The 22596-nt window shown below is 42.7% G+C and overlaps 1 protein-coding gene across 1 annotated transcript; it reads right to left on the bottom strand.

Annotated features, from left to right (window-relative positions):
- Positions 1–2325: 2325 nt before the first annotated feature.
- zgc:123217 (uncharacterized protein LOC641414 homolog) lies at positions 2326–21681 on the bottom strand. Its single transcript, XM_044013165.1, has 6 exons — positions 21557–21681; positions 20791–20805; positions 18941–19106; positions 5240–5505; positions 3599–3747; positions 2326–3089 (listed from the first exon to the last, which is right to left on the bottom strand). The coding sequence occupies exons 1-6, from the start codon at positions 21618–21620 to the stop codon at positions 2757–2759; spliced, it is 993 nt and encodes a 330-aa protein (XP_043869100.1). The 5' UTR covers positions 21621–21681; the 3' UTR covers positions 2326–2756.
- Positions 21682–22596: the final 915 nt, after the last annotated feature.

The following is a 22596-nucleotide window of genomic DNA, read 5'->3' as shown; positions in this document are numbered from 1 at the left end:
ATCATCCCGGCTCTGCTCCAGGAGAAGCTCTACCAGCTGAGTGTGCCTGACTCCATCAGCAGGTGGATCACTGACTTCCTGTCTGACATGTGAAGCTGGGAAAACATGTCTCCGACTCACAGGTCATCAGCACCGGATCCCCCCAGGGCTGCGTTCTTTCTCCTCTGCTCTTCTCCCTGTACACAAACAGCTGCACCTCCAGTCACCAGTCTGTCAAGCTCCTGAAGTTCGCGGACGACACCACTCTCATCGGACTCATCTTTGATGGTGACGAGTCCGCCTACAGGTGGGAGGTTGACCAGCTGGTAACATGGTGCAACCGAAACAACCTAGAGCTCAACGCTCTAAAGACAGTGGAGATGGTCGTGGACTTCAGGAAGAACTCAGCCTCACCTGCACCCATCAACCTCTGTGACTCCACAATTGACACTGTGGAGTCCTTTCGCTTCCTGGGAACTATCATCACCCAGGACCTCAAGTGGGAGCTGAACATCAGCTCTCTCATCAAAAAAGCCCAGCAGAGGATGTACTTCCTGCGGCAGCTGAAGAAATTCAACCTGCCAAAGACAATGATGGTGCACTTCTACTCCTCCATCATTGAGTCCATCCTTCACCTCCTCCATCACCATTTGGTACGCTGCTGCCACGGCCAAGGACAAGGGCAGACTGCAGCGTGTCATTCGGTCTGCAGAGAAGGTGATTGGCTGCAATCTTCCATCCCTCCAGGACCTGTTCGCCTCCAGAACTCTGAGGCGTGCAGGAAAGATTATGGCTGATCCCTCCCACCCCGGACAGAAACTTTTTGAGTCACTCCCCTCTGGCAGGAGGCTGCGGTCCATCAGGACCAGAACCTCACGCCACAAGAACAGTTTTTTCCCGTCTGCTACTAGCCTTATCAACAAGGCCCGGAGCGCCCCCCTGACACTCTGACTCCTCACACTCCTCCTCTGCCTCTACATGTCACATTATCTTACATCCTTTATGCGTTATATTAACGTCATTACTGTGAACTTTTGCACCTGGTGAATATTTCACTGTTACTCACTTACTGCCCAGCTGTACTGCTATTTGCTGCTCTTCTGTAGTGCTCTTTTTCATCTTTTTTAAAAAAACGAAACAAAAAACATTTATATTCTGTGTATATATATGTATACTATTTCACTTAACTTTTTAAAAAAATTGTATATGCTTGTTATGCACCAATGACACCAGAACAAATTCCTTGTATGTGCAAATCATACTTGGCAATAAAGCTCTTCTGATTCTGATTCTGATTCTGAAGATCCACCAAGTCTCCAAGTTTTCGGGCCTGAGCACGGGTTGCAGCACACACAGGGAACAAAGGAGGCGAGTCAGGTGCAACACTGTCTGAAACACACAAATCTGAAATTGGGTTTTCAATTACCTCTGGAGACGGGAAAACCTTTCCACCGGCCAAATCGTTTCCAAGGATTAGATCAATACTAGCTATCGGCAACTGGGGTCTCAAAGCAATTTTGAATTTGCCCGACACGATCCTAGAGGACAAATGAATGAAATGCAAGGGGGCACGCACAGAGGAGATGATTTTTAAATTCCTCCAGCAAAATGAGTTCCTGCATGTTAGCAAAAGTTGTTTTTCCACAGTTCCTAAAGTTTTGTCTATATTCTTCTGGTACTAATTCATAGACTTGAAGGACAGTGGCTTTCACTGTATCATAATCAAGGCCTTCTTCAATAGTCCGAGAGTTACACACCTCCTGTGCCTTTCCAACCAACTTACATGATGGAGCAGAAGCACACACTCTTTGGCCAATGCAATGTAATAGCGATACATTCAAATGCATCAAAATATGAATCCACTTCAGACTCTCTGAAAGGAGACTCACTCACAGTCTATCACAGCCGTGCAGTGATGACTCATTGAGTAGGTACTATTTTTGTAGTGGAAAACCAACCAAGACCGTGCTGTGCCGAGGCGAGGCGAGCTGAAAACATAATGGAAAAGGGTCAATAGTCACTTTTTTCCATCATGGATAACCCCGATTATCCTCTCCACCACATCCTCCAGGCCCAGGAGAGCACATTCTCCAAGAGATTCAGGACAGATTCAGGAAGTCATTCCTGCCATCAGCCATCAGGACTTACAATAACTCTCTGTTAAAAAAAAAAAAACTGACTGTGCACATCCTTCATTATTGCACTATTTTATTCCCACTGTTGCACATTTTACATTTTATGATTACATTACATCTTATGTTTATAATATTTATTTTTGTATTGTATTGCTGCTATGTTAAAACAATTTCCCCTTGGGGATGAATGAAGTATTTCTATTCTATTCTATTCATTCAGGCAAGGCAAGGCAAGGCAAGGCAGGTTTATTTGTACAGCACTATTCATACACAGGGCAACTCCATGTGCTTTACAAAGGCATAGAAATACATTAAGAAAATCACAGAAAAAAAAGACATAAAAATGACATTAATCAAAATAAAAGCAAGACATTAAAATCAACATTAAAATTAAAATGGTCATTAAGAGAGATAAAATAGTGAGTTGGGATTTTGATTAAAAGACTGAATGAATGAACTGATAACCAAGATTACTAAGAATAACTAAGAATTTCAGAAAAGGCTGCAGTAAACAATAATGTTTGATTTAAATGAGCCGAGCGTCTGAGCGGACCTCAGGTGTTCCACAGATGAGGAGTACTACACATATAGCTACTGGACAGTAGAGGACAAAGAATTACATTTTTTTGAAAAGGTGCTATGCTACTGAGCTAACATTTGCTGCAGCATGACCAACACTATGATGACAAAAAATGGAAACTCAGGTGTGACACTTGATGTGGTGGAGTTCAGAGGTGGAACAGTCACAGAATATAAATCACACACATAGCTGCTGTCTTGGTCAGTGCCACTGGAATTGAATGTCACAAAGCCTACATTGACTCCTCCCACTTGATTTGTGACCCAGGTCTGGAACTGAGACACTCGCGCGTAGACTTCAGGGAAGCCAATGGCACAAGGTATTCCAAAACTGGTGATGCCAGCCTGGATCCACTGAGAGCCTTGTTTGCATTGCAAAGGTCCACCAGAGTCCCCCTTTAAAGGTAAAACATAGAAGTTATAGGTTCATGTATTGAGAAAGTTCATTATGTCTTCTGATTGAATTTTGGTTCAATCACTTTGGAACTTTTTTTAGTTCATTTTAGAATGAGTTAGAGACAATGAGAGAATTAGCGACATCAAATGGTGACAGAGGATTCCTCCATAACCCTTCCCTTTCTTAAGTGTGTCAGGGAACTATGGTGGCCTTAACATACCAGAAAGGATGTAAACACACCTCTCTCCATTCAGGCAAGTGTGCAAACTAAAGCAATCCAGCAGGTCGGCAAAATATTGCATCTTATAAACTATGAACTTTTAGAAACCATCCACTTACAACAAGGTGAATAGGGGCAGCCCGTGGCCAAGTGGAAAGGGAACTTGACTTGTAACCCCTGAGCAAGGTACCCAACTTTCACCCTATGTCAGCTGGGATAGGCACCAGCGACCCTTATGAGGATAAAGTGGTAGACGACGAATGAATGGATGCAGATAATTATTCTAACCTGACATGCTCCTTTGGTCTCTTGCCCAGCACAGATCATGTTGCCAGTGATGTTTGCATCTGGTTCTGTTTGGTAACTGCAGGCGCACTCGTTGTTTCCAATAACAGGAATCTGAACCTCCTGTAGATTTCCAGACTCCGGCAAGTTTTCTGCAGGGGGAAAAAGACCATCTTTTTTTAAGAACATCATTGATTGCACAGTGTAATGTAATCCATTTTTACAGTGATCTTATGTAACCCTTGCTTTCTCTGTTTCTTCTCTGTGGCACAAAGGAACTGTGTTTTTTTTTCTTTCTTTATCCAAAACAATGCAAAGAATTGACCTGGTGCTCGTTTGACAAAAGGTACCATGGTCCTTAACAACACCTTGCTGCTGCTGCAGCTTTATGAACGCCACTAAACACAAAATAAACAGGACACATAGCAGAGCTGGTGATTGACCTTAGACACACACTAACACTTAGAAAACCTAATGTCAATCACACTGAGTCAGATGGTTCAGTGTGATTGGTGATTGTTTCACAACGACTAAATGATTACATTATATTTTAATGGTATTTGGTATAGTGGTTAGCATGCTTGCCTTTGCAGCAAGAAGACCTGGGAACTTGACCTGTTCAGAACAAGGGCCTTTCTGCATGGAGTTTACATGTTCTCCCCGTGTGTGTGTGTGTGTGTGTGTGTGTGTGTGTTGTCTCCAGTTTCCTCCCACAGTCCAAAAACATGCAGATTTGGGGATTAGGCACCGTCTTTGACCGTAGGTGTGAGAGTCAGAGCGGATGGTTGTTATGTGTGGCCCTGTGATGGACTGGCGCCCTGTACAGGGTGTACTCTGCCATGAATGGAATTGAATGGAAATTCATTTGGTGGGTTGTTTGCAAGCACATGGGCTGGTCAAGTATATTCAAATGAATTTCCTTCAACAAACTAATCACAGACTCCATGGGTTTTTTAACTGTTGGGAGATGAGTTTGTTTGTAGCACTTTAGTGGAGGGTCAAGTGCAAGTCCTTGGATGTTATTGTGCACTGCCATAGACAGGCATCATGTGCACCATAGCCAACCTCTGTGTACTCGCAGACATGGAAAGTATGAATCCAGCCTTAGAGCAGTAGCTTCACCAACACAAAGATCTGCTCTTTTAAAAAGTAAAATACAAAAAAAACATTTTGTGGTATTGACATGTTATGATGTGATGTGTCTCTCTCCCCATCTTTGGAGTTGATGAGGCAGCCTATTGAGAAGTGGACTATTGAACACAAGAGACACTGACAAGTGTCTGAACCAGAATTTGATGGATTGCTACTATACAAGCAACCCAAAGGGGTATAATGCATATACGTAATTATGCAGAGGATGTGGACCCATGGATGCTTCAAAACCCAAAAACTTGATCAACCAAATCACCATCACTTAAGCAACATCAGCATCTCTTGCTGTTATGCCCTAGTCGGCCATGACAGACGCTGATCTGCATCATGCGTTAAAGTAATGTGTACACAAGTCCCCCTTAAATGGTAGCATAGGATTTGAAATGAAAGCACGACAAAAGTTGAAAGTGAAACCAATAAACCTTGTTTTTAAACTGAGAGACTGTGTTTTTGAATCAAGATAAGTGAAAAACAACCTGAAAGGCGACTCACCATTGCTTTTAATTTTCCCCCAGCCAGTGGACCAGCAGAGAGTGGAATTGTGGAACACACTGGAGTTACTTGCCAGACAGACAGGTCTGATGTAGTCAGTGAAATTGATGGGGCTGCTGAGTTTCATAAGGGCAATGTCATTGTTGAGCAGAGTGTTGTTGTAATCAGGATGGACAATGACTTTGGACACAGTTCGCTTCACCTCGCGAATGTTGGGACCACTTTGAGTTTCCCTTCCAAAGTAGAGAATATATTGACTTGAGTTTCTGGAATGAGAGAAACAAGTGAATAATAATGAATTGGTCAGTGAAGCAGAATCAGTGTAAGATAAAAAGGTGGATGCATCTGAGCAAAACAGAGATAGTGTAAGATAAGGGAATCTTGATTAATTTGCCTGTTGACTGACAAAAGTTGAGTCATTTTTATACTGCAGATGTCTTTTAACTTTGTAAAGCAGAAGGATGCAAGTACAAATTAAAATTAGACATGTGGTTTAGGCTGCCAGTGAATTTCTCTTCCTCAATTCCATAGAAGAAAAATTAAAAAACAAAAACATGTTATTTGTGAAATTTTATATCATACAGAGGCAGCTGAATTAGCCGGTTGGATGTTTTTTTGTGTGATTTAGGATAATTTCATTTTTCTAAAACATCTTTCTCCTGAAAAAAATTAAAAATGAAAACTCAGGACAATTTCAGGAACATATTTGAAATGTAGTGCATGTTTGAAAACTATGTAAGTTTGAAATGACTTAGAAAGGTAGGAAAGCAAAATCCCACAAAACCTTTGTTAGATTGTACATTATAGCTCACAACATACAATATCTCAGGTCTGTCCATAGACAACATCATGGAGAGCAGAGAAACACATCAGGTCACACAATGAGCAAACACTAGGTAGGACAAGAGGGAGATGAGGTAGAGTATATATGAGTATATAGAACTACAATGTCATTTATATAAGCAGCAGCAGCAGCAGCAGAGACTGTTGATAAAGATACTGATATCAACTTTAATTATAGCATAATAATAATGATGGTGATGATATGATATGATATGAATGATAATAACAATAATAATAATAATAATAACAAAGATAATAATAATAATAATAATAGCCTCGAAACTGGAAATGGATCCTGCAACCTGCAAGATGAGGACACAGAAGGAGAGAGAGAGAGAGAGAGAGAGGGAAGGAAGGAAAGACACAAATTAGGGAGAGAAAGAACAAGGATAATCACATATGTTATTATTATTATTATTATTATCATCATTATATGACCTTATTATATTATAATGAAGTCATGAGTGAATGTGCGTGCACCACAGGAAAATCCCCCAGCAGTCTAGGTCTAATGCAGCATAACTAAGAGCTGGTCCAGGTTTCCCTGAACCAGCTCTAACTATAAGTGTTATCAAAAAGCAAAGTTTTAGGAAAGTCTCTAAGGGAAAGTCTAACTTTAAAGGGGACATATTATGCAAAATCAACTTTTTAACCATTTCAATACTTATATTTGGGACTCTGGAGACCCTACCAGTCGCCAAAGTGTGGAAAAAGAATACTCAGTCATGTTTTCGTGGTTCAGCTTAGTGTAAGTATAGGCGATAAAACGCTCGATGTTGAATTCCCTGCGCTTATGACGGCAGCATGCGCATTTCACCGCGAATGTTACCGCCCCACCAGTAAGTTTACTTGGAGAGCTCCACCTTAGCTCCACCTTGTCCCTGCGAGAGTGCAGGCGAGGGAGGAAGAGCGGTATTATGTCAACGCGGAGGGACAAGTGTGCTGTTGGTGGCTGCACAGTGGAGCACAGTGTTTTACAGAGGATTTTATATATGAAGCTAATGTGCTGGATAAAGTCAGCAAACGTGTGTTCGTGTGTTCGCACCACTTCACATCAGACTGCGGCCAACGGTCGCCGTATTTAGTCAGCGACGTACAAACACACACATTGTTAAGAAAAGGTCACATAGAGGTCATAACTGACCATTCTGACACGTCCTAATTAAAAATATCCTCCATGACCGAAGCACAGACTCAGTCTGATACAATCACATACAGCAGCAGTTTATGCAGCTCGCCACTGATTTGCCTAAACTGCCCGGAGCACCGGAGCTGGTCAGCGGTGGCGATCAGCGGTGCTGCACTCTCTGTGCAGCGGTGCTGCACTCTCTGTGCAGCGGTGCTGCACTCTCTGTGTCACCGCTGATCGCCACAACCTCCTAATTAAACATATTTGTTCAGTACGTCCTCCATGACCGGAGCACAGACTCAGTCTGATACAGTCACATACAGCAGCAGTTTATGCAGCGATCAGCGGTGGATCAGTGGTGCTGTCCCTAAGTGTTTTTAACTGATTTACAGTTGGACAGTGTTCGGCTCCATCCTTATGTAGGACGTCTCTTCCTGTGACGACACTCTCGTTGTTTTCTGCGCACGCTGCCATGTTGATATTGTCAGAGAACTAGTGGAGGGAGGGGGAGAGGAATGAGGGGAGGGAACAGGAGCTGAGCGAGTGAGTGCTGTAAAGAGGACAAATCAGAAACGCCCTGGAAGAAGTGGGTGTGTGTCTGCCTGCCTGTGTCTTATTTGCATATAAAGGGACCATGCACGAAAACCGAGCGTTCTGAAAGGGGCGGGTTTAGCAGGGTTATTGAACTGCTATGATGCTATTTTGACCAAAGCATGTCACTGACATGTTCATTAGGACACCAGGGAACTAGTTTAATTGGGAAAATAGGGTATAATATGTCTCCTTTAAATACAGAGAGAGGCTTCGCCTCCTGAACTGTCGTTGGGAGATTGGCTCCACAGGAGAGGAGGAGCCTGGTAACTGAAGGCTTCGCCTCCCATTCTGCTCTTACAGACTCTGGGAACCATAAGTACAGTGGAGGAAATAATTATTTGATCCCTCACTGATTTTGTAAGTTCACCCACTGACAAATAAATTAACAGTCTATAATTTTAATGGTAGGTTTATTTTTATAAATATCTAAAAGAATATCCAGAAAATCACATAAAACAAAAGATTTAAATTATTTTGCAATTCATTGAGTGAAATAAGTATTTGACAAAACATTACTTAGTACTTGGTGGAGAAACCTTTAGCAAGAACAGAGGTCAGACGTTTCTTGTGGTTGATCACCAGGTTTGCAAACATCTCAGAAGGAATTCTGGACCACTCCTCTTTGCAGATCCTCTACAAATCCTTATGGTTTTGAGGTTGTCGCTTGGCAACTCGAAGCTTCAGCTCCCTCCACAGATTTTCTATAGGATTTAGGTCTGGAGACTGGTTAGGCAACTCCATGACCTTGAGCGACACCTTCGTTGCCTTGGCTGTATGTTTTGGGTTATTGTCGTGCTGGGAGACCCATCCATTTTAAGTTTCCTGGCTGAGAGAAGGAGGTTGTCACCCAGGATTTCATGTTACAAGGCCACATCCATCTTTCCCTCGATACGGTGAAGTTGACCTGTCCCCTTAGAAGAGAAACACCCCCGAAGCATAATGCTTCCACCTCCGTGCTCGACGGTGAGTCTGAATTCCTCTTCCTCCAAACATGGCAAGTCTAATTGATTCCAAAGAGCTGGACTTTGGTCTCATCTGACCACATCACCTTCTCCCAAGCATTCTCTGAATCATTGAGCTGTTTGTTGGCAAACTTCAGACAGGCCTGTACACATGCCTTCTTGAGCAGGGGGACCTTACGGGCGCTGCTGGATTTTAATCCATTATGGCTGTTAGGATTAACAGTATGATTGGTTATGAATTTAGAATATTAATAATTAATTAATAATGGAATAATTCATTTCTTATGAAGAAATGGAGTCAAACTCAAATCGGCGAACCACTCCTCTCAAACAGAGGAGAACAATCGGTTCTGAATTAACCATTAAATCATAACCTCCAAAAACAGTCTCATGAATTAAGCCGATTACCAATTTGGATTATGATTAATAATTAAATTAATAATTGATAAATCACAATACTACATCAACAGTTAGCTTGAATTGAAGGGTTGGAGTTCTACAAGGAAGAGGTTGGCAATATACACACTTTTATACTATACACAGTATTAATCAAACCAGACTGTATATTTTATAAACAGTTATTAAAAAGACATCAAAGATTGAAACAACAATATCTACTAAATGTAAATATATACAACTCCAAACCAATAAAATCCATCTGGTCCTCCCCACGACGCCCTCCACGTAACACCGGCCGGGTTGTTGACCACATTGGTTAGCCAGCCTTGCTAGGTCGGCTAACGCTACTGGAAAATGCAACACCACCCTGGTCCACTTCGGTCTACTAAATATCCGCTCACTTACGAGCAAGGGGCATCTTATCCAGGATCTCCTTACTGACCGTAGGTTTGACTTTCTTTGCTTGACCGAGACATGGCAACACCCTAACGACTTTTCCCAACTCAACGAGTCCACGCCCCCTGGGTTTGTTTACAACTGTCAACCTTGGACGTGGTGGTCTCGCGATAATTCACCGCTAGAAGTGGAAAGTCATACCGGTATCTGCTCCCACCTTCAACTCGTTTCAACTGTGTGTCAACTGTCTGGTCCAGTTCCCACCATCTTTGCAACTGTTTACTGCCCCCCTAAAGCAAACAATAACTTCATTAATGACTTTGCTGCTCTACTCACCCACTTAACCACACTTTCCCCAAATGTAATACTGCTGGGGGATTTCAACATACATATGGACAATATCAATCTCCCCCTTACCTGTGACTTCCAGCAGCATATTGATTTCCCCACTCATTCAAAGGGTCACATTCTTGATTTAGTTTGTTGTTCTGGTCTCATTCCCTCCAACTGTATTGCTGATGAACTTCCTATAACTGATCATTTGCTTCTGTCATTCAATGTCAAACTCTCTCTTTCCTCAACAAAGCCCCCACGTGTTATCTCATTCCGTAACATTAGGAAAATGAATCCTGACGCACTTTCCTCTGGTATCAGCTGTCTCCTGAACACTCACAGTTCATCCACCCCCGACGACTTGTCTTCCCACTACAACAACGGCCTCACCACCATTCTTAATTCTCTCGCTCCCATGAAAACCAGGTCCGTCTCCTTCACCACCTCGGCCCCTTGGTTCACCTCTGAACTACGGCAAATGAAAGCCAAATGACGACAGCTCGATCGACTGTTCAAGAAAACTGGTCTTGTTGTTCACAAAGACATGCACAAAAATCACATTTTGATGATAAAGAGAAGGGGATGAAGAGAAGGGGCTCCAGGACAGAGCCCTGGGGCCCCTTCTCTTCATCATCTACCTCCTTCCTCTTGGCAATATCTTCCGTAAATATAACATTCATTTCCATTGCTATGCGGATGACACCCAGCTCTACCTCTCCAGCAAACCAAATTCCACTCTCCTACCTTCCTCCCTCACTGACTGCTTCACCGAGCTCAAATCTTGGTTCTCCTCCAACCGAATTCCTTCTAATTGGTACCAAATCAACCCTCTCAAAAACTGACAGTTTTTCCCTCACTATCGACCACTCCTCTGTCTCCCCTCCCCCCAGGTTAAGAGTCTGGGTGTCATCCTCGACAGCACATTATCATTCCAATCCCATATCAATGACATGACCCGGTCTGCATACTTCCACCTACGCAACATTAATCGCCTCCGCCCCTCCCTTTCTCCTCACTCCACTGCCATTCTTGTACACAGCCTTGTCACCTCCCGCATTGACTACTGCAACTCCCTTCTCTTTGGTCTACCTCACAAATACCTCCATAAACTCCAACTGGTTCAGAACTCTGCAGCTCAGATCATCACCAGAACCCCCTCCATCCACCACATCACCCCTGTTCTGCAGCAACTCCACTGGCTCCCGGTCAAACTCCGCATTGATTTCAAAATCCTCCTGTTTACGTTCAAGGCCATCCACAACCTTTCCCCTCCTTATCTGTCCGAACTCCTCCACATCGCCACCCCTTCCCATTCCCTCAGATCTGCTTCCTCTGTCCACCTCTCTGTCCCTCCCGCCCGCCTCGTCACCATGGGGAGCAGGGCTTTCAGCCGCTCTGCCCCCCATCTCTGGAAAGCACTCCCACCTGACCTCAGGAACTTGGACTCTCTCACATTCTTCAAAACAAGACTAAAAACTCACCTATTCCGAACTGCCTACCCTACTTAACTATCTACATTGTCTTTTCTGTTTAGTGTTAGTGTTTTTATTTATTTATGTATTGTACGGTGTCCTCGAGTGCCCAGAGAGGCGCCTCCAAATAAAATGTATTATTATTGTTATTATTATTATATACAGTGTGTGTATGATAAAGAGAGAGAGTGAGTCTGTGTGTGTACAGATCAAATGGTCAAGTCAGATAGAGGTAGACTATAATAATAATAATAATAATAATAATACATTTAATTTAAAAGCGCCTTTCAGGTCACTCAAGGACACTTTACAACACGATAAAATTAAAATCACACAATTTCGTAAAAAAAAACAAAAAAGGAGCACATAAAATCAACACAATAACTTAGGGGGAGTGGTGGTGATAGCAGGGGGGGGTTAGAGGGAGTAGGCGGTCAGGAACAGGTGAGTTTTCAGTTGTGATTTAAAGAGGTGGAGAGAGTCGCAGTTACGGAGGTCAGGTGGTAGTGAGTTCCAGAGCTGGGGAGCAGAGTGGCTGAAGGCTCTGCCCCCCCATAGTGCTGAGGCGGGCAGGGGGCACAGAGAGGTGGATGGAGGAGGAGGATCTGAGGGAACGAGTGGGGATGATGATGTGCAGGAGATCAGACAGGTAAGGAGGGGCAAGGTTGTGGATGGCCATGTATGTGTACAGGAGGAGTTTGTAGTTGATGCGGTGTTTGACAGGGAGCCAGTGGAGGTGCTGGAGGACGGGGGTGATGTGGTGGTGTGAGGGGGTCTTTGTGATGATACGGGCGGCTGAGTTTTGGACCAGTTGCAGTTTATGGAGAGACTTTTGGGGGAGGCCATAGAGGAGAGAATTACAGTAGTCAAGACGGGAGGTGACGAGACTGTGAACAAGGACGGCTGTGGAGTGGGGGGTGAGGGAGGGGCGGAGTCTGTTGATGTTGCGGAGATGGAAATAAGCGGTGCGGGTAGTGATGTTGATGTGTGAGTGAAAAGAGAGTGTGCTGTCGAGGATGACACCCAGACTCTTTACCTGAGGGGAGGGGGAAACTGAGGAGCTGTCAATGGTGAGGGAGAAGCTGTTAACTTTAGATAGGGTGGATTTAGTGCCGAGGAGGAGGAGTTCAGTTTTATTGCAGTTTAATTTAAGGAAGTTTGAGGTGAACCAGGTTTTTAGCTCAGAGAGACAAGAGGTGAGGGAGGGGGGTGGTAGTGTGGAATTTGGTTTGCAAGAAAAGTAGAGCTGGGTGTCATCCGCGAAGCAGTGGAACTGGATATTGAATTTACGGAGGATGTGGCCGAGGGGGAGGAGATAGATGATGAAGAGAAGGGGCCCCAGGACAGATCCCTGGGGCACACCTGTAGTGACTGGGGAAGGTTTTGAAGTGAAAGATTTGAGCTGTACAAACTGAGTGCGGCCTGTGAGGTAAGAGTGGAACCAGCTGAGGGGAGTGTGGGAGAGGCCAATGGAGGAGAGTCTACTGAGGAGGATGGGGTGTGAGATGGTGTCAAAGGCAGCACTCAGATCGAGGAGGATGAGGATGGAGACAGAACCAGAATCAGCTGCAGTGAGGAGGTCGTTGGTGATTTTGATTAAGGCGGTCTCTGTGCTGTGACGGGGGCGGAAACCAGACTGGAAGGGCTCGTAGAGTGAATGGAGAGATAGGTGAGAGTGGAGTTGGGTGGCAACAGTTTTTTCGAGGATTTTTGAGATGAAAGGTAAGTTAGAAATGGGGCGGAGGTTATCGTAAATGTTGGGGTCGGAACCGGGTTTCTTTAATATGGGGGTGACAGCGGCAGTTTTGAAAAGTGAAGGGACTATTCCGGATGAGAGTGAGGAGTGGATTATAGCAGATATGAGGGGGAGCAGGGAGGAGGAGCAGGATTTGACTAGGGTTGTGGGGAGGGGATCGAGCTGACATGTGGTGGGCTTTGATTTGTGTATGAGGTCGGAGATTTCGGAGGTAGTGGGAAGAAGAAAACTGGAGAAGAGATGACAAGGAGGAGAGGGTTCAGATGGGGAGATAGGTGGCGAATTGTGATGTAGGTGCTGATGGATGTTATGAATTTTCTGATTAAAATAGTCCATTATGGAGTTGCAGGTTTCTGTGGAATACAGGTGGAGGGGTAGAGAGTTGGGTGGCTGGAGGATTTTGTTCATGACAGAGAAGAGGGTTTTTGAATTTCCTTCGTTGGAGAGGATGAGGCCGGAGTAATAACTGGTTTTGGTTTGTGAGATTAGGTCCTTATATTGTGTGATATGGGTAGTGTACATGTCCTTGTGGATGGTGAGACCAGTTCTTTTGTGAAGTCGCTCCAGTTGACGGTTTTTGGATTTCATGGATCTAAGCTCGGGGGTAAACCAGGGGGCAGATGCAGAAAAGGACACAGACCGGGTTTTCAGGGGGGCGAGAGAGGTGAGCGTGTTGGTGAGGCAGGTGTTATAAAGAGTGACCAGTTCATCTGGGTTGGAGAGGGAGTCTGGGGTCTGAAAACTGTTGATAATGGAGCAGAGAGTGTTGATGTTAATGTCCTTAATATTACGAAATGAAATGAGACGGGGGGATTTGAGAGTAGAAAGGCGGAGTGTGGCATTAAAAGTGAGGAGGAAGTGGTCCGTTACAGGGAAAGCATTGGCAGTGGGCTTGGAGGGACAAATCAACTACAACAACTTCTTGACCGCATGGCTGCTGCGTTTCCTTGTTAACCACTTTTGTAAACTGAGATGTCAGGTTAGATGAGAGGTTAGAAACATGCACATCTAGAGCTGAAAGCTAAGAAGCATGGACATCACTAACATCATATTAACCTAAATCTATTTACTACAACACTGTGTGAGCGAGTAAGCTTAATACAACATTTCGGGGGTGGAGTGGCTCAGTGGTTAAGACCCTACCTTGTGTACCAAAGACATCATGGTCGCAAGTTCGATTCCACCCCTGGCAAATTGTACTTGATTCCATTGTAAGTCGCTTTGGATAAAAGGGACTGCTAAATGAAATGTAATGTAACATTTCATCTATGCTAGGCCCAGTTACGTTACCAAGTCCTTGCTGTTTGGTGTCTGTTGGTCCAGAGACTGTAGATGGTTGACTGTGTTTCTGGTGTTTGTTGCTAAGGTTCCTCCTTACAAAGTTAGCTAGTTGGAGCTAACCTGGCTTTGGATCCTTAGTTGATCCTTAGGCTGGCTCTGATGGGAGGATAGCCGGCTGGAGATGGAGAGGAGAAGAGAGCGAGGAGGAGGAGGGAAAACCTGGCTTTTGTACTGTTTGTGACACATGGGGTCACATGTCACAAAGTGACCACTGAGGTGGGTTTCACACTGATGTGTGAAAGATAAGGGATATTTAGAGACTGAGTTTTATGACCCTCTTTGTCTGTGAGCAAAGGGCCATGTGATCTCCACCCAAGATGCACGTGACTCCATCTTGAATAAGCTGATCCCCAACACGTTTCACACATTTAAAGTTTCTTCCATTTTCTAATTGCACCAACCGTTGTCTCCTTCTCACCCAGCTTCTTGCCAATGGTCTGGCACCCATTCCAGCTTTGTGCACGTCTACAGTCTTGTCCCTGATGTCCTTAGAAAGTTCTTTGGTCTTGCCCATGATGAAGAGGTTGGTGTCTGATTGATTGATTCTGTGGACAGGTGTCTTTTATTCCGGTAACAAGTACTTTCTTAAAGTGAGAGGACTAATCTGTGGGAGCCAGAATTTCTTATTGTCAGCAGGGGATCAAATACTTATTTCACTCAATGAAATGTAAATATGTGTATGATTTTCTGGATTTTCTTTTAGATATTCTGTCTCTCACTGTTGAAATAATCTACCATGATTGTGCATGCACTGCCCTAATTGGCCAGAGTTACAGCAGCTCCGCTCATCATTGAGCTTTTTTTTCCCTTTTTTTGTAGTTTTCTATTGAGTTATTCTTTTTACCTTTTGTGCTCTTGTTTGCACTAACAACAGTGCACTATGGAGACCCGAGTCGCAGTGTTTGCTCTGGCGTTTCTTTTTCTTTTTATACTTTCTGTGTCCAGGGACCCATTGTTTACACTCAGGATCAGTTGTTAGCACGAAACACTGCTGCACTGCTCCAGGAGAGAGTGAAATGAGGAGAAGGAGACGGGGGACCAGCGCCGGAACCCAGACCTTTCCTCCCGTCCATCGTTATGGGGAGCGTAGGACCTCTTCCTGATATGATGGACGAGCTAACGAGGTTGAGTACCGGGAGAGTAGCATCATGCTGTTTACATGGCTGAACACGCTGACTCCGGACACACGTTTCACTGGATGGATTTAAATGACCACAGCAGACAGGACATAGGAGAACAGTGAGAAGAAAGGAGGAGGGTTGGCTGTGTTTGGAAACGATAGATGGTGCAGGTGGTGGGAGAGAGGAGAATGACAGCATCACTGTCACAGCACTGAGTAGCTCTTTCACCCCAAGTGTGTGAAGGAGAGATATCGATGGTCTTTCCTTCCTGCTGCTGTAAGACTTTACAACAATCAGCAGTGATCCCAGCAGATCCAGTCACCTCTGTGATCACTATATAATATTTAATTATTTCATTCACTGTGTCAATTCTATGCATTTGCTGATGTGGGACCATAAATGTATATTGTATCATCAGTAGTGTACAGTGGGGTTTCAGTCAGGGCCTTCAGTAAAAAAAAACACAACCACATACAAAACACACTATTATGCACTATATTCACGAGACAGTTGTTCTGCAACAACCATAGCGCACACACACACCACTGCATCTATAGGCTACTGCATCATTAGCACCGCATCTTCCGTTATGTCACTCAGCAAACGCAATTTCACAAGCCACTATATGACACAAAAACAAGCTTCCACATAAGCATAGGCGTCAGCTACGCGGGGAACACGCCCCCGGCACTCTTTATGATCAACAGTTTTGTCCTCACCACTTCTAAAAAACGTTATACATTTATCATTAACACTGGAACTGCCGTAAGTGATGTACCTCTTTGTTGTAGGTCTTCCTTCGCTGTGAAAAGTGCACACGAAGGAGATCAGAAACATGATGGATCGGTGGTGTTAATGCAGTGATCATAACTTACTTCAAAATCAGAGCTGCTGAAACAAGGAAGGAAAACTCAAAGTAAGAGATGTCTTCATCAACTAGCACCTCACAAAACACAACGCTGACATAGCCAGAAAAGCCTGAGGAGGCCAAAGTGCTAGAAATAGTGACGAATCAATGATCATCTGGGCTGTAAGGTAACAAGCAACTACAAAACACAACTATGATGACACACATGGAAATATGTCACTCAAAAAGGCCTACATCTGAGAATGAGAACTTAATGATACAGTGGATTATTGAACATGACCTGCAGGAACTGAATTTGAATAAACGGACCACAACACACAAGATGTGGAAAATAGTCCCATCAATAATAACTGCAGCTACTACACAGATGATAACTACAACTGGAACATTAAAATGGATGACAAATGATCAGGAGGAGCCTGTATGCAAACTTCAATAATATAAATGAATATTTACATCAGTTCAAACGGCCTTTCAACATAATAACGATATCAGAATCCTGGATTAAGTGACAAAGATGTGGACTTTGAACTGGATGGATTTGAAAGCAATGACATAAAGAGACTTAATAAGGGTGGTGGAGGAGTAGCCATATATGTTCATAAAACTTTGATCTTCAAGGTGGTGGATGGTAGGTCAGGTGTTGTTGATAACGTACACTGGCTGCCCGTGCAATTTAAAATCCTCCTCCTCACGTACAAATAGAGTTGTATGCCTCGAGACTGGTCTTTTACGTCATTTTTACCTGGTCTTGGTCTTGTCTGGGTATTGTCTTGGTCTTGGGTCAGGCTACAAGTCAAGACCGTCTGTCACAGGAAGAGATGTCCAACACAAGAATCAAGCACTGCTGCATTTGATTCAGTGATTTGTGTCTTTGATGTGTGTGTGTGTGTGTGTGTGTGTGCGTGCATGTGTCATGTGTCATGTGCATGTGCATGTGTCTTTGTATTGATGGATTGCAGTACTGTACTTAAAATGGTGTTTGACTAAATAAATGGCATCATTGACTATTAAATAACACGTGCATATTGCCGTTGTGTTGACTTAACATTAGGCCTAATCCATTTCAGGAAAGTTGATAATAATTATAATTATAGTTATAATTCTGAATCTCCAATTTGATGTTACAATTTCATCTACAAATGGCATATGATTTAAATCAGTTACATAGTTGTTCCTCGGTTGGAACAAGGGCCTTTCTTGCATGTTCTCCCCGTGTGTGCGTGGGTTCTCTCCGGGTTCTCCGGGTTCCTCCCACAGTCCAAACACATGCAGTGTGGGGATTAGGTAAATTGAACACTCTAAATTGACCGTGAGAGTGAATGGTTGTTAAAATTGAATTGAATCAATTTTCATTAAAGTTTAACTAGCAACATTTAAATGAAAATGTATTACAGGAGGTATTGCTGGTAAACTAGATATGCTAAATGTAATCTAGCTAGTACAATATCATTTACGAGGCTAGCATATCATGGTGCTAGCTACCTGGAATATGAGGCTGTTTCTTATGCCTTCTATTGGCATTTTTCCATTATAAAGTTGTAGCACTGGTTCTACTCAGTTTGGTATCAGGCGCATCTTTTTCCATTACGTCATAGTATCTCCTCAACATGGGTGGGGTCATCTTAGCATGCCATGATGTCTACAAACACATAAACTAGTGTTTTCAGTGTACTATCAGTAGAATGGTTCAGGAAACAGTCACTGAACTGAAATACAGCTGCACGGGTCGTGATTCGGCTCACGATCGCTGGCGTTCAGCAGTGCTGTCTCTAAATACACCAGACTCCTCTATTCAATATTGAGGTTTTAGGATCGTCCTTGCAGGAGCCTGTGGCCAAGGGGAAAGGGAACTTGTCTTGTAACCGGAGGGTCGCCTTTTCAAATCCCCACCCGGCCAAAAAGGGCTGGGGTTCCCCTGAGCAAGGTACCCAACCCCCAATGCTCCCCGGGCGCCACTCAGTGTGGCAGCCCACTGCTCCTAATTCTAGGATGGGTCAAAAATGCAGAGGAATACTTTCCCTAAGGGGATTAATAAAAACTAACTTAACTTAAACTGATCTACAGTTCCGCATTGGCATTAGCTTTGATTGTTGTGTGACTCAGTGATGACAGTCAGTCTGTTGATGCCACATTTCATACTTGAGTCTGTTCTGTGTCAGTCCCATGCAGGTTCTGTGAGTGGAGTCGAGAAACAAACGGCAGGCGGTTGTGAGCATTATGTATAATGTATAAATATCATCCGAACTAAGAAGTCGGAGCCATGGTTCGCAATACCAGTCAGTAACAACCGCTGTTATCTATCCGTCTCCATCAGCTGTCACTCACTCTCTCATTAAGAGTGATCCAAACCACCATATATCAAAGCCTCACATTACACTAAAAACAGAAGTCATGGTCTCTGTACGGCGTGGTGGTGAAGTTTGCAAGAAAGAAGTGAAAGCAGAGGAAAAAGAAAGAAGTCGAATGAGCAGCTCTTTGTCTTACACAATGATGCAGTGCGCTGCTGTGAGAACCCACTGGTCACTGATGATGGTCCCTCCACAGATGTGAGTAAAGTTCACGATGTGCATGCTGACCTGCCAGGGCCATGACCCCGCCGCGGCATCCTCACCACCCACTATCCGAGTGTTCAGAGGTGCTTCTCCACAGTCTGACAGAGAACACACAACCATGGATGGGCTTTTTAGAATATGAAACCATGTCAAGTACGATACAGTACAATATAGTACAATGACGTACGTACTAGTTCATGCAGACATGAAATGATTTGGACATTTCTCATGAGTTAGTTAGTGAGCGCTGGCTGCACTGTGCTGGAGTCTTTGTTTATCTCCACTCTGTGAAGTGTGACTAAACTCTGTGCTCAGTTCTAGTCTGGATGAATTGTGCTGACTCTGCAGACATGTGTGCCAAGGACACTGTTTTGGCCGGAACCGCTACACTGCAAAAACTGTTTTTAAAGAAGCCAAAATAAGCCTTGTGTTGGGGAAATGATTCTTCATTTTTGGCCAAAAAAAAGACATCTTACTTTAAGATTTAATTACCACTAACAAACTAAAACAGTGGCTGCTCCTGTCCTGTCTTGGTATGAAGAATGTGTTCAATACAGAAATAAAATTCACTATCATGGATTTTTGTGTGTGCAAATATAAGAAGTTCTAATGCATACATTCTTAACGCCAGCTTAATCAATTCAATAAGCAAGTTTGTCATTCCTGTATATTAAAAGGGGACACACGGTAGTGGTTAGCACTCTCGCCTTGCATCGAGAAGACCCAGGTTCGAGCCCCGGTTGGAACAAGGGCCTTTCTGCATGGAGTTTGCATGTTCTCCCCGTGTGTGCGTGGGTTCTCTCCGGGTTCTCCGGCTTCCTCCCACAGTCCAAAAACATGCAATGTGGGGATTAGGTAAATTGGACACTCACTTTAAATTGACCATAGGAGTGAGTGTGTGTGTGTGTGTGTGTGGCCCTGCGATGGACTGGCCAACTGTCCAGGGTGTACCCCGCCTATTGCCCCATGTAGCTGAGATTGGCACAGCGCCCCCCGCGACCCTCTGGTGGAGGGGGGTGCTGTAGAAATGACTGACTGTATATTAAAAGTCATCTTAATAATAATTATGGCAGATTGTTGCTCTTAAAACAAGAACACTTTAATTAAGTCAAGACTTTTTGGCTCACTTCTGTGAGGGCTGTTTTTGCAGTGAAACAGGTTTCACCCGAGAGCAGCTGGCTTTTGATTCGGCTGTTGCTTTCACTTTAAGCGAAGAGAAGAAAACGACGACAAACATGTTTTTGACTCGTTTTCCATAAGCTACTGTAATGTCACAAGATTTATTTCCGTTCAGTGTTGCATTGATTTTTCACCAAGATCTTATATTGATGACGGGAGAGTCGGGCCACTGAGCAAAGCCTTCTCCAGCACATCCCAAAGACTCTCAATGTGGTTCAGGTCTGGACTCTGTGGGGAAAAGGATGTCTCATGCTCCCTGAACCACTCTGATGAATCCTGGCATTGTCATCTTGGAATATGCCCATGTCATCAGGGAAGAAACAAATGCACTGATGGAATAATCTGGTCATTCATTATATTCAGGTAGTCAGCTGACCTCATTCTTTGGTCACATGATGTTGCTGAACCTAGACCTGACCAACTGCAGCAACCACTTACCTGTTTGCTTAGTTCAATCCATACATATGTATAAACACACAAATAACACATACACATAAGTGTATATATATATATTTATATATATATATATACATGTATATATATATACATATATATATGTATAACTGTGAGGTAAATGAATAAAGAATGTTTGGCTGCACTTACCCTGAGCCTGTGACCCTGTGGAAGAGACAGAGGGCAAATGTTACCTCACTTTATATTCATGTGTGTTTCATTGTTTCACTCCATGGATGCTGGTGTCAGTGCAGTAGGTTTATGTATCTGCAGCCACAGGGTGGCGATAGAGTTACTGCTGCTACCTCTTATACATTATATGACAATTTTAGGATTATATGTAGTTTTTTAGACATAGAAGAACAGTGAAGGTTACTCAAACATTTGTATTTGCCTCCTTTACACCTTTGCACCTGATCACTTGATGACTGTTATCACATGTGGACACCAGACTCACATGTTATTACCATGAGTAAAGAGCAGTGTGACACATCCTGTGAGGTTTGATATTGAATAACAATCTGTCCTCAGGTGTATTTAAACCTGTGGTCAGGCGCTCGGCATATTGAGACTAAATTATAAAAACAAATACTGAAATGGGAAAATAAACTTTGTAACTGAAAGATTTACCTCAGATGTGAAATGATTGGAATTACAAGAGACAATTTAAAACAAAACAATTCATTCAAAAGAATTCCACAATGTGATCGTAACTGTATTTAAATTGAAAATTGAACATGCTACTGATCATGACCCTTCATAAATCAGTTATTTTAGCCTTTTACTGTCTGAAATGGTTTTTTCAAGAGTTTCTACTCTGTGTAAAGAAAGGTTGCTCAACACCACGACACACTACATCCTCCAAAAATCAAAACTGAAAGTGATGATTAAATTAATGAATGTAGACACAGCTCACCTCGCCCAAGGAGCATAAATGTGCAGATGCTGAGTGTCAGGACCGTCCCGGCTGCCATGATCATGCTGTTTTTGTCACTTTCCAGCAACAGTGGTTCAGTGGTTCAGTGTCTCAGTCTAACTGAGTCTCATGTTGTCCTTTCATATGAAGTGCTCAACCGCTCCTTGCCAAACCCGTTCTCCACAATACCTGACATGGGATTGTACTCTCATTGACTTTGGTATGTGTATGTGTTATTTAACCTGTAATAATGATAACAGGTTATTAAAAACACATCACTTGTGTGTGTGTGTTATTTAACCTGTAATAATGATAACAGGTTATTAAAAACACATCACTTATGTGTGTGTGTTATTTAACCTGTAATAATGATAACAGGTTAGTAAAAAAAACACATCACTTATCATGTTATATACAAAGCAATTATCATGTTTGTACAATGCAATTATCATGTTATATACAATATAATTATCATGTTTATACAATATAATTATCATGTTATACAATATAATTATCATGTCATATATAATTATCATGTTATATGCATATATATATATATCATGTTATATATATATACAATATATCATATTATCATATATTATATATCAATATAATTATCATGTTATCATGTTATATACAATATAATTATCATGTTATATATGTTATACAATATAATTATCATGTTACATTCATGTTTGTACAATGCAATTATCATGTTATATACAATGCAATTATCATGTTATATACAATATAATTATCATGTTATATACATAGTTATCATGTTTATACAAGGCAAATATCATGTTATATACAATATAATTATCATGTTATATACAATATAATTATCATGTTATATACAATATAATTATCATGTTTATACGATATAATTATCATGTTTATACGATATAATTATCATGTTATATACAATGCAATTATCATGTTATATACGATGCAATTATCATGTTATATACAATATAATGACATATTTCACACTGACAGCCATACACTTCCGTACATATCACTTACTTTTGTCATGGGAA

Source organism: Solea senegalensis, linkage group LG18, assembly GCF_019176455.1.
Source record: "Solea senegalensis isolate Sse05_10M linkage group LG18, IFAPA_SoseM_1, whole genome shotgun sequence".
Taxonomy (NCBI): domain Eukaryota; kingdom Metazoa; phylum Chordata; class Actinopteri; order Pleuronectiformes; family Soleidae; genus Solea; species Solea senegalensis.
This window is presented reverse-complemented; position numbering and strand designations above follow the sequence as displayed.